A 12,601-nucleotide genomic window follows, 5' to 3' on the forward strand; every position below is an offset into this window, starting at 1 on the left:
TCTATCCGAGAGAGGTGGAGTGCCAGGATCCCTGAAATTGATGATGTAGTGTGGGACGACATTGTGGAATCCCACACGTTGGTCTCTCCCGCAATTAATAATAGACTGATTCAGTTATATATAATACACCAGAGTTATATCACTCCTCAGAGACTGAACAAGATGAAAAAGACGAATAAATTGGTGGGGGATGGGCTGTCCGAGATGCGGGAGAGACGGTGCGGATTTCTGGCACATGATATGGGATTGCCGGGTCATTCTCTCCTATTGGAGTGAGATTGTAACGACTCTTACCGCCATACTTCAAAAAGCGGTTGCTCTGTGTCCAGTCCTGTGTCTATTTGGGGTGGTGGGGGGTACACTCCTGGTCCCAAGATGAGAATCTATTAATAAAGAAGGTCCTTTTTCTGGCCCGGAAGGGCATTATACTAAATTGGATGAGCACTCGTCCCCCAACTAGAGCCTCTTGGATTGCATTGGTAAATGCTATAATTCCGTCAGAACAATTTGTTTATAAGACAAGAGGCTCTTTAAATAAATTCGACAAAATATGGGGTAGATGGATGGGATCGCCCTTGACTGGAGGATCTCCCGGTTCCCTGGCTGATAACCCACGGTCGGTATTATTGCAATAATAGCCAATAATGCCCCAGTGGGCGGAAAGGAGACACATGTGATCCATGATACACTGTATCAGGGATATTACGAGATCCCTGAATCCTGGGTTGCACTCTCCTTGTTAACATGGGCTTTTTGCCTCAGGATGGATGTGTTTCGCGAGCTGACACCTTTGCTGTTTAATGTACTATGACCATGCTGAAAGTAATAGACGTTGACTTGATTGTTGTTGCTTTATTACCTTGATTATCAACCAGTTTACATGTATTTTTTACTGTACAATTTGCTGACTTATCCTCTAATGTAATGATTTACTTAACTTTCAATAAAACGAGTTTAAAAAAAAAAGAATACCGAGGAAGCGGGCTGCGCGGCACAGGAGGTGGGCTCCAATGTCCAACCGCAGATCATCGGCCGCTACTGAAGATTGATTGGAGCAGATTGTGGCCTCCTGTGATGTCCATTTATAACATATTATAGGGGTTCTCCAGACTGGACAATCCCCCTGCTTCTTACAAGGTTCCTTCACAATGGACTGATCAGTGTCCCCCTCCGGTGATCAGCCTTGGTCTACAATGGATCCTGACAGTTTTCCTACAGCGCCACCCTAGGGGAAGTGAAGTATTACACCGTGTTCATTCATATCAATGGTAAATACAGGACGGGTCCTCCTGGGAGGAAGACACTCTTCATAACTGTTCTCAACTCTGGCCAAGACATGGTCCCCCCCCCTCTACTAACTAATGACGAGCATGGCAATGGAAATGTCCACCACCTCTTACCCCACAGAGCATCCAATGTCTTGGTGTCTTCGTCCACCACCTCTTACTCCAGGGAGGAATCCAACATCTTGGTGCCTGTGTCCACCTTCTCTTACTCCGCGGAGGAATTCAACATCTTGGCGTGTGTCCACCACCTTTTACTTCATGGAGGAATCCATTGTCTTGGTGTCTGTGTCCACCACCTCTTACTCCCTAGAGGAATCCAACGTCTTGTTGTCTGTGTCTACCACCTCTTATTCCACCGAGGAATCCAACATCTTGGCATTTATCCACCACCTCTTACTCCACGGAAGAATCCAGTGTCTTGGTGTCTGTGTCTACCACCTCTCACTCCACGGAGGAATCCAACATCTTGTCGTGTGTCAACCACCTCTTACTTCACGGAGTAATCCAATGTCTTGATGTCTGTGTCCACCACCTCCTACTCGCCTGAAGAATCCAACGTCTTGGTGTCTGTGTCCACCAATCTCCAGAACACTGCCCATAGACAAGCCTTTCCCTGCCCATAGGTGTGTCTCAAAGTAGCCTCCCCCTTGTCTTCAGATTCATCGAAAGTTTCAGAATCGTTTGGAAGAACTAGAGAAGCTCCCGGAGATGCTGAAGATGACGGAGCTGAGGCTTCAGGATTGTCAGGATCAGCTGCTGGGGTACGAGAAGAAGAACGCCGAGCTTTCCTCCATCATCTCCGAGCTTCGTATTCTGGTAAGGAGCTGGAGAAGAAAGGTGGACTTGGGTAGGAAAGGCACGGTATCAGACTTTGGATTAGCAAATCTCAGATAGTGAATGTAGGAAGTGGGTCAATGCCGACAACCCTAACCTCTAGCGTAAGTTGTCAGTGATTACAAACTGCTCTACCTTTGGTTCATTCTGTAGATGGAGCAGCAAGGAGACAAGATGGAGTCCACTCGAGATCGCTACCAGTCTGCAATGGAAGAGAACAAGCTTCAAGCTCTGAAACTCGAGGAGTTGGAAAGGTAAATGGTCTGTAGCATGAAAGTGCCGGTGTCCGTCCAACCCTACGGGCATCGGTGAGGACCCCTGTGTCCTGTATGTCCCCCCCACTTCACACAATGCTCTTCTGGTAAAGGAGACTGGACGACTCCGGCGCCCAGAACCGAGATCTTCTCCAAGTCGTGGCCAAACGAGAGGAGACGATTCATCAGAACCAGCTGCGCCTGGAGGAGAAAACCCGGGAGTGCGCATCTCTGTCTCGCCAGCTGGAGGCGGCCATCGAGGACTCCCGTAGACAGGCAAGTAGCACGTGCACATATCACAACTGTCAGCCTACAATGACTGTTCAAACCAAGCACAGCCGTTCACCTTCCTATCTACTTGTTTTCAATCTATCGCCTCCTATAAAGCCAGAGCTGTCAAGGAAGAGGACGGTGGCCACACCGAAATGAGCAGAGTGCCTGTGCTTGGTTTGAACAGTCATATTGGGCTAATAGACTCCCTTTAAGGATTTGCACACATCATGAGCGCTCTTTTAGCCATATCTGGGTGACTAGGGGCCTACGGTTAAGGGATAAGAGTGTATAAAGGGTGAAGATACGACGGGCACTGCAATGATGATGTAAGCCTTAACAGAAAACTTTACTTTTAGGTGGATCAGACCAGGGAGCGCGCCTCATCCAAAGAGAGGGGAACGCAATCCAAAATCCTGGATCTGGAGACGCAGCTGAGCAGAACCAAAACCGAACTGAACCAATTTCGCCGCAACAAAGAAGACGTAAGTTGTGGGTTCAGCATCAGGCCTTGTGACCGGCCGAGCAGTGGCCATGTTGCTTTTTTTTTCTGTCACTGGGGTTCCCTGCAACCATTTCCTCATCTCGCGGTCTTTACCACGACCTTGCTGCTGGAACTCCGGTGACGTCACAAGGTGAATCAAGCTCATGCCGGCGGATCACCGGGGTTCCCTGCATAAACTCTCTTCACCTAGTGACTTCACCGGGTCTCCCTGGACCTAGGCCACATAGCCAGTGTCAGCAGCCATTTCCTCATCTCGCGGTCTTTACCGCAGGACCTTGCTACGGGAACTCCGGTGAGGTCACAAGGTGAATCAAGCTCATGCCGGCGGATCACCGGGGTTCCCTGCATAAACTCTCTTCACCTTGTGACTAGTGTTGAGCGGACCCGGACTGGAAAAATCCGGATCCGCGCGCTTTCAGCGGTAGATCCGGGTCCGACCCGGACGCGGGATTCCGGGTGCACGATCCGGATTCGTTTTTTTTTTTTTTTCTCTCACCGGATTCCACTCCTCATTGACATATATTGGCCCAGATTCCGGATCGGATCTCAGACTTCCTTGTCAACAGGCCACTGATCCGCCGGACCCGGATTATTAGCAATCCGCTCAACTCTACTTGTGACGTCACCGGGGTTCCCTGCACCTAGGCCACATAGCCAGTGTCAGCAGACCTTTTCTCATCTCGCAGTCTTTACCGCAGGACCTTGCTGCGGGGAAACCGGAGAGGTCACAAGGTGAATCAAGCTCATGCCGGCGGATCACCGTGGTTTCCTGCAGATCCGCTGGCATGAACTCTGCTCACCTTGTGAGGTCACCGGGCTTCCCTGAACCAAGGCCACATAGCCACTGCTGGAGGGAACTCTGGTGACGTAGGTGCTTTTGTCTGTGAGGCGATCCATACCTCAGTAACCCGGGGTCATCCTGGTGTAATGTGATCATCGGTCCCTGTGATCCCATTACAGGGACCTGATGGCCAAGGAGAGGTGACTCCTCTCTCTGCCTCCTGAATGCTGCGATCGCACTGATCGTAGCATTTAGGCTAAGTTCACATTTCCGCTAAAATGTATCAGTCACAATCCGCTGCTCTTGTAAACAGCGGAATCCGTTTAGCGGATTCCGCTGCTCCCATAGACTTGTATGAGCAGCGGATTGTGACTGATGATGCTGCGTTGCACCCTCCGCCCGACTGATCAGTCGTGGAACGACTGACCGCCGGGCGGGAGGAACGCAGCATGTAACGTTTTTTGAGCAGCGAGATCCGTCGGATTTCGCTGCGCATGCTCTCTGGCTCCCTGCACACGTCACCAGCTTTGGTTGGTTACCCGATATTTACCCTGGTTACGGTGCAAGGAGCCAGCGCTAAGCGGTGTAGGCCCGTAACCAAGGTAAATATCGGGTAACCAAGGTAAACATCGGGTGCTTTGCTGTTACCCGATATTTAGGCTGGTTACGTGTGCAGGGAGGCCGACACTTCCCGCTCGGCCCCGCCCCCTCCCGCACTCCGCACATGTATGTACACACACACACACACACACACACCTGTCCCCAGCCATGCAGACAAGCACTGCCACTGACACCCTCGTCTGGCCCCGCCCCCTGCTCGGCTCCGCCCCCTCCCGCACTTTGCATGTGCACACACATACATACATACATACATGCACATACACACACTCACTCACACATACACTCACCTGTCCCCAGCCATGCAGACCGCAGCACTTCTACTGACATCCTCAGCGCCTGGCCCCGCCCCCCGCTCGGCTCCGCCCCCTCCCGCACTTTGCATGTGCACACACACACATACATACATACATACATGCACATACACACACTCACAGATACACTCACCTGTCCCCAGCCATGCAGACCGCAGCACTTCTACTGACATCCTCAGCGCCTGGCCCCGCCCCCCGCTCGGCTCCGCCCCCTCCCGCACTTTGCATGTGCACACACATACATACATACATGCACATACATACATACATGCACATACACACACTCACTCACACATACACTCACCTGTCCCCAGCCATGCAGACCGCAGCACTTCTACTGACATCCTCAGCGCCTGGCCCCGCCCCCCGCTCGGCTCCGCCCCCTCCCGCACTTTGCATGTGCACACACATACATACATACATGCACATACATACATACATGCACATACACACACTCACTCACACATACACTCACCTGTCCCCAGCCATGCAGACCGCAGCACTTCTACTGACATCCTCAGCGTCTGGCCCCGCCCCCCGCTCGGCTCCGCCCCCTCCCGCACTTTGCATGTGCACACACATACATACATACATACATACATACATGCACATACACACACTCACTCACTCACAGATACACTCACCTGTCCCCAGCCATGCAGACCGCAGCACTTCCACTGACATCCTCAGCGCCTGGCCCCGCCCCCCGCTCGGCTCCGCCCCCTCCCGCACTTTGCATGTGCACACACATACATACATACATACATACATGCACATACACACACTCACTCACTCACAGATACACTCACCTGTCCCCAGCCATGCAGACCGCAGCACTTCCACTGACATCCTCAGCGCCTGGCCCCGCCCCCCGCTCGGCTCCGCCCCCTCCCGCATTCAGCATGTGTATACACACACACACTCACACACTCACACACACACACACACTCACCTGTCCTGCAGTCACTGCGGCACTGACGTCCTCAGTGCCACGGCCCCGCTCGGCTCCTCCCCTCCCCCCCGAACTCCGCCCCCCGCACACAACGGAATCCGACAAAGAATTCTGTTCTTTGTCATCCGTTGTACAGCGTTGAACAGCGCATCAGTCACATGCGTCAAGCGACGCATGTGACTGATACAAATCAACGGAAATGTGAACTTAGCCTTAGGGAATAAACTGACAGGACCGGTCCGGGCAGTGAGAGCCGGGTCCCGGCTGTAACATCACAAAGCTTGTGACCTACAGATCACCGGTGTTGACGTGGGACCTCGACCTCTGCGGTGTGACCGCACGCAACATATCGATCCCTAAATTAAGGAGTCGCACATTTCACTCTCTGCGTTCTTAATAAAACCCGCTTTCCGCAAGCAAAAAAAAATGTAGAAAATGGATATTTCTTTAGTGGTCAGTTACCGTCGATAGTCGACTCCAGGGTCCTCTCGTCAGCCGCGCTTAGACCCTTGCGGGCCCTCTCCAGCGTACACGTGTCCTATATGTTCCTCCATGGTCACGTGGACCACATAGGACAGCCCAGTGGCTGTAATTTTAGCGCTCGTCATCCAACGTACTTTGGTAACGACACCGTTGACTTCACTGGTCGATAGGACTCGTAATTTTAGGAGTCCTCTCCTCTACGGCCGGTCATGATCTGGACTGTGGGGATCTCAAGCTTTCATGGTTGTATTATGGCAATTTGGGCACGTTTAACCCTTTAATTCACATGTTTCAATGAGGCTGTGTGTGAAGATTTTAACCATGTGTGACCCTGACCTCTCCCCTTCTTCATACCCCCGCGCGCAGTGGAGGCAGTACTGGAAGGTGACGCCTTGTGTGCCGAATATGAGACCTAACCTGTCCCTATAGATGTTTGCGGTGTCCTATATGTTGGTGTCTGTCTGTGTAGTGATTTTTTGGGGGGTCCTGATTTAAATAAGAGATCCCAATTTTATACCAGTTTGGTTTTTTTTAACCCCTGCCAGGCTGAACGACGGTTCCAGAGTCGACTGCAGGACCTAAAGGACCGACTGGAACAGTCCGAGAGCACCAACCGCAGCATGCAGAACTACGTGCAGTTCCTGAAGTCCTCCTACACCAATGTTTTTGGGGAGGCCGCGTTATCCAGCTCCCCCATCCGTCCCCGAACCCCTCTATGAAAAAAAAATAAAAGACCTTAAAAGGGACGGATGGAACGGAAATTAGATGGGCACAGTCCGTGGATCACCCGAGGACGAGGCCTAAAATCCGGCAGCTGGAAAAGACAATTTATAGACATGTTTGGGTTTTTTACTAATTTATTATAATATCCCTAAATTTTGGGGGGCTTCATTTTGCCTTTTGTGTCATTCGATGTCTTCTGCACTCACAGATTTAACCATTTGTGGTCACTCCTGTACAACCCGAACATATAGGGTCTCGTATAGGCACTAGCAGAGTAAAGGCATTCTCTAATAACCCGGCAGATGAGAGCGGATCAGTCAGAATTAGGGGGAACCTTCACCCCACATTTATCCCATTATCAGGGTGCGACGCTGAACAATGGGTTTTAGAATGAATGAATTCACATCTATAACTTTTTGTTTTTACTATGATGCAAAGTGGAAACCATCAGCAAGTAGATCCCAAAGGCACGGGCTGGGTTTACAAATCTAATATTGACGCTTTGAGTACAGACTGTCTCCGCAGCCGTATAAGCAAGTCTCCAGCTCGGGGCAGAAAACCCAAAACCGGGGTGTTTTTTTTTTTTTACTTTTGGTAACTTGAATGATTGCCCCATGAATATCTAGTTTTGCACGACCACTGGTTCCCGATTATAGAGGCCAACACTACCACTGTGAAAAGAAACTTATTAAGGATCCTTAAAAGTAATCAGTCGGCAGATTTTGCTATGTGATGTAATGTAGGGGCTGAGATCCTGATTCCAGCGATGTGTCACTTACTAGGCTGTGTTGTGCTGTTTCAGTAAAATCAGTGTTTTATCAGCAGGAGATTATCACTAGAGGACTAGGTGTCTTATGCCACCTAGTCCTCCTGTTTGGTGTAACTCCGCCCCTTCCTCTGATTGGCAGCTTTGTCAGTGGTGTGGGCGGGGTTGTACATGGGTGTCTCCTTCCTCCTGTCCTGTGTAACTCTGCCCCCTCTACTGATTAGCAGCTTTGTCAATCAGTGGTGTTGGTGTCTCCTGCCTCCTAATCCTCATGCTTTGCATAACCCCACCCCAACACTGACAAAGCTGCTAATCAGTGGTGTGGGCGGGATTATACACAGGTGTTTCATGCCTCCTAATCCTTTTACTTTGTGTAACTCTGCCCCCAACACTGATTAGCAGCTTTGTCAATCTATGGTGTGGTCCGGGTTATACACAGGTGTCTTGTGCCTAATCCTCCTGCTTTATGTAATTCCGCCCTTTATACTGATTAGTATCTTTGCCAATCAGTGGTGTGGGCAGGGTAATACATGGGTGTCTTGTGCCTCTTAATCCTCCTGCTTTGTATAGCTTCACCTCCTCCACTAATTAGCAGCTTTGTCAATCAGTGGTGTGGGTGGGATTATACATGAGTGCCCCTTTCCACTGATTAGCAGCTGTTATTATACACGGGTGTTTCCTGGCTCCTAGTCCTCCTGCTGTGTAACTCTGCCCCTTCCACTGATTAGCAGCTTTGTCAGTGGTGTGGGCGTGATTATACAGGAGTGTCTTGTGCCTCCTCATCCTCCTGTTTTGTGTAGCTCCGCCCCTCCACTGATTAGCAGTGGTGTGGGCGGGATTATACACAGGTGTCTTGTGCCTCATCCTCCTGTTGTGTAACTCCGCCCCTCCACTGATTAGCAGTTTTGTTAGTGGTGTGGGTGGGGTTATACACAGATGCCGTGCTTAATCCTCCTGCTTTGTAACTCCGCCCCCTCCACTGATTATCAGTAGTGTGGGTGGGGTAATACATGGGTGTGTCATGACTCCCAGTCTTCCTGTTGTGTAATCCTGCCCCCTCCACTGATTAGCAGCTTTGTCAGTGGTGTGGGCGGGATTATACACAGGTGTCTTGTGCCTCCTCATCCTCCTGTTTTGTGTAGCTCCGCCCCTCCACTGATTAGCAGTTGTCAGTGGTGTGGGCGGGGTTATAGAAAGGTGCCGTGACTAATCCTCCTGCTTTGTAACTCCGCCCCTTCCACTGATTATCAACTAAGTCAGTAGTGTGGGCAGGGTAATACATGGGTGTCTCATGACTCCTAGTCTTCCTGTTGTATAATCCCGACCCCTCCACTGATTAGCAGCTTTGTCAATCAGTGGTTGGGGTTATACACGGCTCAGCAGTCAGAGCTCTGCTAGATCTTCAGTAGAAAAAACAGGGACTGTACTGTAACAAAATGACACCATGCAGACCAGCAAGTGCTACAGCACAGGAATCAGGGGCTCAGCCCCTGCATCAGATTACATCTCAAAAACCTGCTGGCAGATTCTGTTTAAAGGGGATCTCTGTTTTGTAATAAACTCATTTGATTGGTCCCTCGTCTGCAGCGAGCCTCCGCAATCAGCTGTGATCTGGGCAGAGATGTAATAACGAGACGTTTCCCTGCAGCGACACTACAGAGTCCGCTCATAAGATACCGGTCCAGAGCGAGCGATGCCATCACCGCCCTCCCCTGGTCCAGAAGATGCGGCTCCCGAGCACAGGACCTTCCTCTCATGACTCAGGCCCAGGGAATTAATCTCCTAAATGAAGGACAATTATCACCAGGTTTATATTGTGTTTTATAACGTTTTTTACTATTTATAAAAGTGTCACAAATAATGACTTCTATTCACATTTGCTGCATCAACCACAACCGGCGCCGCAGCAATAAAAGATTCTGTATCAACTGTAACACGGGGCAAGATTTGTTTTGTAAAACCTCCAAGAGTTATTTTTAGCTGCCAGAGGGAGCAGTGCACTCCTGAAGAATGACAGCAGCATGGTCGCACCACTCATCTGCCTCATGGCTGCCAGAGGGAGCAGTGCACTCCTGAACAATGACAGCACCGCTCCTCTACCTCATGGCTGCCAGAGGGAGCAGTGCATTTCTGAAGAATGACAGCAGCATGGTCGCACCGCTCATCTGCCTCATGGCTGCCAGAGGGAGCAGTGCACTCCTGAACAATGACAGCACCGCTCCTCTACCTCATGGCTGCCAGAGGGAGCAGTGCATTTCTGAAGAATGACAGCAGCATGGTCGCACCGCTCCTCTGCCTCATGACTGCCAGAGGGAGCAGTGCACTCCTAAACAATGACAGCAGCATGGTCGCGCCGCTCATCTGCCTCATTGCTGCCAGAGGGAGCAGTGCATTTCTGAAAAATGACAGCAACATGGTCGCACCGCTCATCTGCCTCATGGCTGCCAGAGGGAGCAGTATATTTCTGAAGAATGACAGCAGTATGGTAGCACCACTCATCTGCCTCATGGCTGCCAGAGGGAGCAGTGCACTCCTAAACAATGACAGCAGCATGGTCGCACCGCTCATCTGCCTCATTGCTGCCAGAGGGAGCAGTGCATTTCTGAAGAATGACAGCAGTATGGTAGCACCTCTCATCTGCCTCATGGCTGCCAGAGGGAGCAGTGCACTCATCATAGCTGCGATGTTCTGTGTCCCCTGACCCCTTTCCATCACAGCAGCGATGCTCTGCGTGTCCTATACTGACAGACCAGATCCAAGCTCTGATATAATTTATTCCTTTATCGCATTTCCCATTAGTGTCACTATCACACGTCCGGTGAGAACACGTTGCCGCCATCAGTGCAAAAATCTGTCTAGTAAGAAAAATAAAATTTCTAAAACTGACCCAAAGAAACAAGTACAACTTTTTGGGGGGGTTCTTACTACATCACACCCCTCTATACCACAACTCAAAAGGAGTTCTCCAGGACTTAGATAATGATGACCCATGATTAGGATAAGCTGCAGTACCCGAGAGCGGGCACTATGCAACGTACCGCGCTGTGGTATCAGTATCGTGTATGTACGGGGTGCCGACCATCGCCGATCAGATACCGGTCACACAGGTCATCAATATCCAAGTCCTGGACGACCCCTTTAAAAAGGTATTGAAGTCATTTAATCACTGGAGTCTGGAATAAGACTGGAGCGCGGCATTTAGGGCAGAATTCATTAAAGTTACCGCCATAACTGGATGCTTTAGGCATCGCGGATATCTAGGGCATCTATTAAAGGGGTTGTCTGGAGAAGCTGCAAAGAGCGATCGGCAATGGCTGTGCATCAATAAAGGAGGAGAGGACGGCCGCCATGCTGGAGCCTTCCAGGTGACAATGTCCCTTTAATATGACCACACGGGTCACTTAACCGTAATTTTGTGGGTGCTGCTCGCGTTCACACTCCGATCAATGGGGGTGAAGCCCTTAAAGAACAAGAAAAGTCCCCGATAACGTCCTCCGGTGCGGTCTCATGGTGAAGCCGGGGTCTGCTGCACGGCTCGGGTCATCCTCTGGTACCACGGCTTGATCTTGGTGTTCGCCATCATATCATCGAATGACTGCAGACCTTCCATGACTCTCAGGACCCCATAAACGGCCTGCGGAAGAGGACGAGAGACCCCCGAGCTTAGTTATCCCAACAAAAAGCTAATCTTCCAGTACGTCATAGGTCGTGAAGGTGTTAAAGTCACTGTATATACAACCCCTAGCAAAAGTTATGGCATCCCCGGGCTCTGAGGATGTTCATTCAGGGGATCACAGACGGCACAAAACTAAAAAGTCATTTCATGACAACTTTCTGGCTTTAAGAAACACTAAAAAAAATCATGAAAACAATGTGCAGCCGGTAACGGTGACTATTCAAGACCAAACAGGGGAAAAAAAAATATGGAATCACTCAATTCTGAGGAAAAAATTATGGAATCATGAAAAACAAACAAAAGAACCCTCCCATACATCACTAGTGTTGTGTGGCACCACCTCTGGCTTTTATAACAGCTTGCAGTCTCCGAGGCATGGACTCTTCATCAATCTGGCTCCAGCTTTCTCTGATTGCTGTTGCCAGATCAGCTTTGCAGGTCCTTGTCATGGACCATTTTCTTCAAACTTCCACCAAAGATTTTCCATTGGATTGAGATCCGGATATTTGCAGCCATGTCATTGATCTTATGTGTCTTCTTTCAAGGAATGTTCTCACAGTTTTTGTTCTATGGCAGGACACATTATCATCTTGATAAATAATTTCATCATCCCCAAACATCCTTTCAATTGATGGGATAAAAAAAAAAAGTGTCCAAAATGTCGATGTAAACTTGGGCATTTATAGAAGATGTAATGACAGCCATCTCCCCAGTGCATTTACCTGACATGCAGCCCCATATCATCAATGACTGTGGAAATTTACATGTTCTCTTCAGGCAGTCATCTTTTTATTGTTTACCTTTTCTGTATGTAAATCCCAATTCCTTTAGGTGGTTTCTTACAGTTCGGTCACAGACATTGACTCCAGTTTCCTCCCATTCGTTCCTCTTTTGTTTTGTTGTGCATTTCCTGTTTTGGAGACATATTGCTGTAAGTTTCCTGCCTTGACACTTTGATGTCTTCCTTGGTCTACCAGTATGTTTGCCTTTAACAACCTTCCCATGTTGTTTGTATTTGGTCCAGAATTTAAACACAGCTGACAGTGAACAACCAACATCTTTTGCAACATTGTGTGATGATTTACCCTCTTTTAAGAGTTTGATCATCCTTTCCTTTGTTTCAATTAATATCTCTCGTG

General features: G+C 49.6%; 2 protein-coding genes across 4 annotated transcripts in view; one reads left to right on the top strand and one right to left on the bottom strand.

Annotated features, from left to right (window-relative positions):
* Nucleotides 1-9,254, top strand: part of ODF2 (outer dense fiber of sperm tails 2) — a 79,487-nt gene extending 70,233 nt beyond the window's left edge. For 2 of the 3 annotated variants that reach the window (XM_075324694.1, XM_075324697.1), the window contains 5 exons: nucleotides 1,944-2,102; nucleotides 2,274-2,374; nucleotides 2,488-2,650; nucleotides 3,004-3,129; nucleotides 6,843-9,254. In XM_075324694.1, coding sequence (XP_075180809.1) covers nucleotides 1,944-2,102; nucleotides 2,274-2,374; nucleotides 2,488-2,650; nucleotides 3,004-3,129; nucleotides 6,843-7,016 — 723 coding nt within the window. In that variant the 3' untranslated portion in view covers nucleotides 7,017-9,254. The remainder of the gene's footprint in view (nucleotides 1-1,943; nucleotides 2,103-2,273; nucleotides 2,375-2,487; nucleotides 2,651-3,003; nucleotides 3,130-6,842) is intronic. The other variant, XM_075324696.1, reaches the window with a different exon arrangement.
* Nucleotides 9,255-10,542: 1,288 nt separating this feature from the next.
* PTGES2 (prostaglandin E synthase 2) overlaps nucleotides 10,543-12,601 on the bottom strand; it is a 23,308-nt gene continuing 21,249 nt past the window's right edge. Inside the window, exon 7 of the mRNA XM_075324698.1 lies at nucleotides 10,543-11,420. Within this exon, the coding sequence (XP_075180813.1) occupies nucleotides 11,292-11,420 (129 nt within the window). The 3' untranslated portion in view covers nucleotides 10,543-11,291. The remainder of the gene's footprint in view (nucleotides 11,421-12,601) is intronic.

This window comes from Anomaloglossus baeobatrachus, chromosome 9 (genome assembly GCF_048569485.1).
Source record: "Anomaloglossus baeobatrachus isolate aAnoBae1 chromosome 9, aAnoBae1.hap1, whole genome shotgun sequence".
NCBI classification, from domain to species: Eukaryota; Metazoa; Chordata; class Amphibia; order Anura; family Aromobatidae; genus Anomaloglossus; species Anomaloglossus baeobatrachus.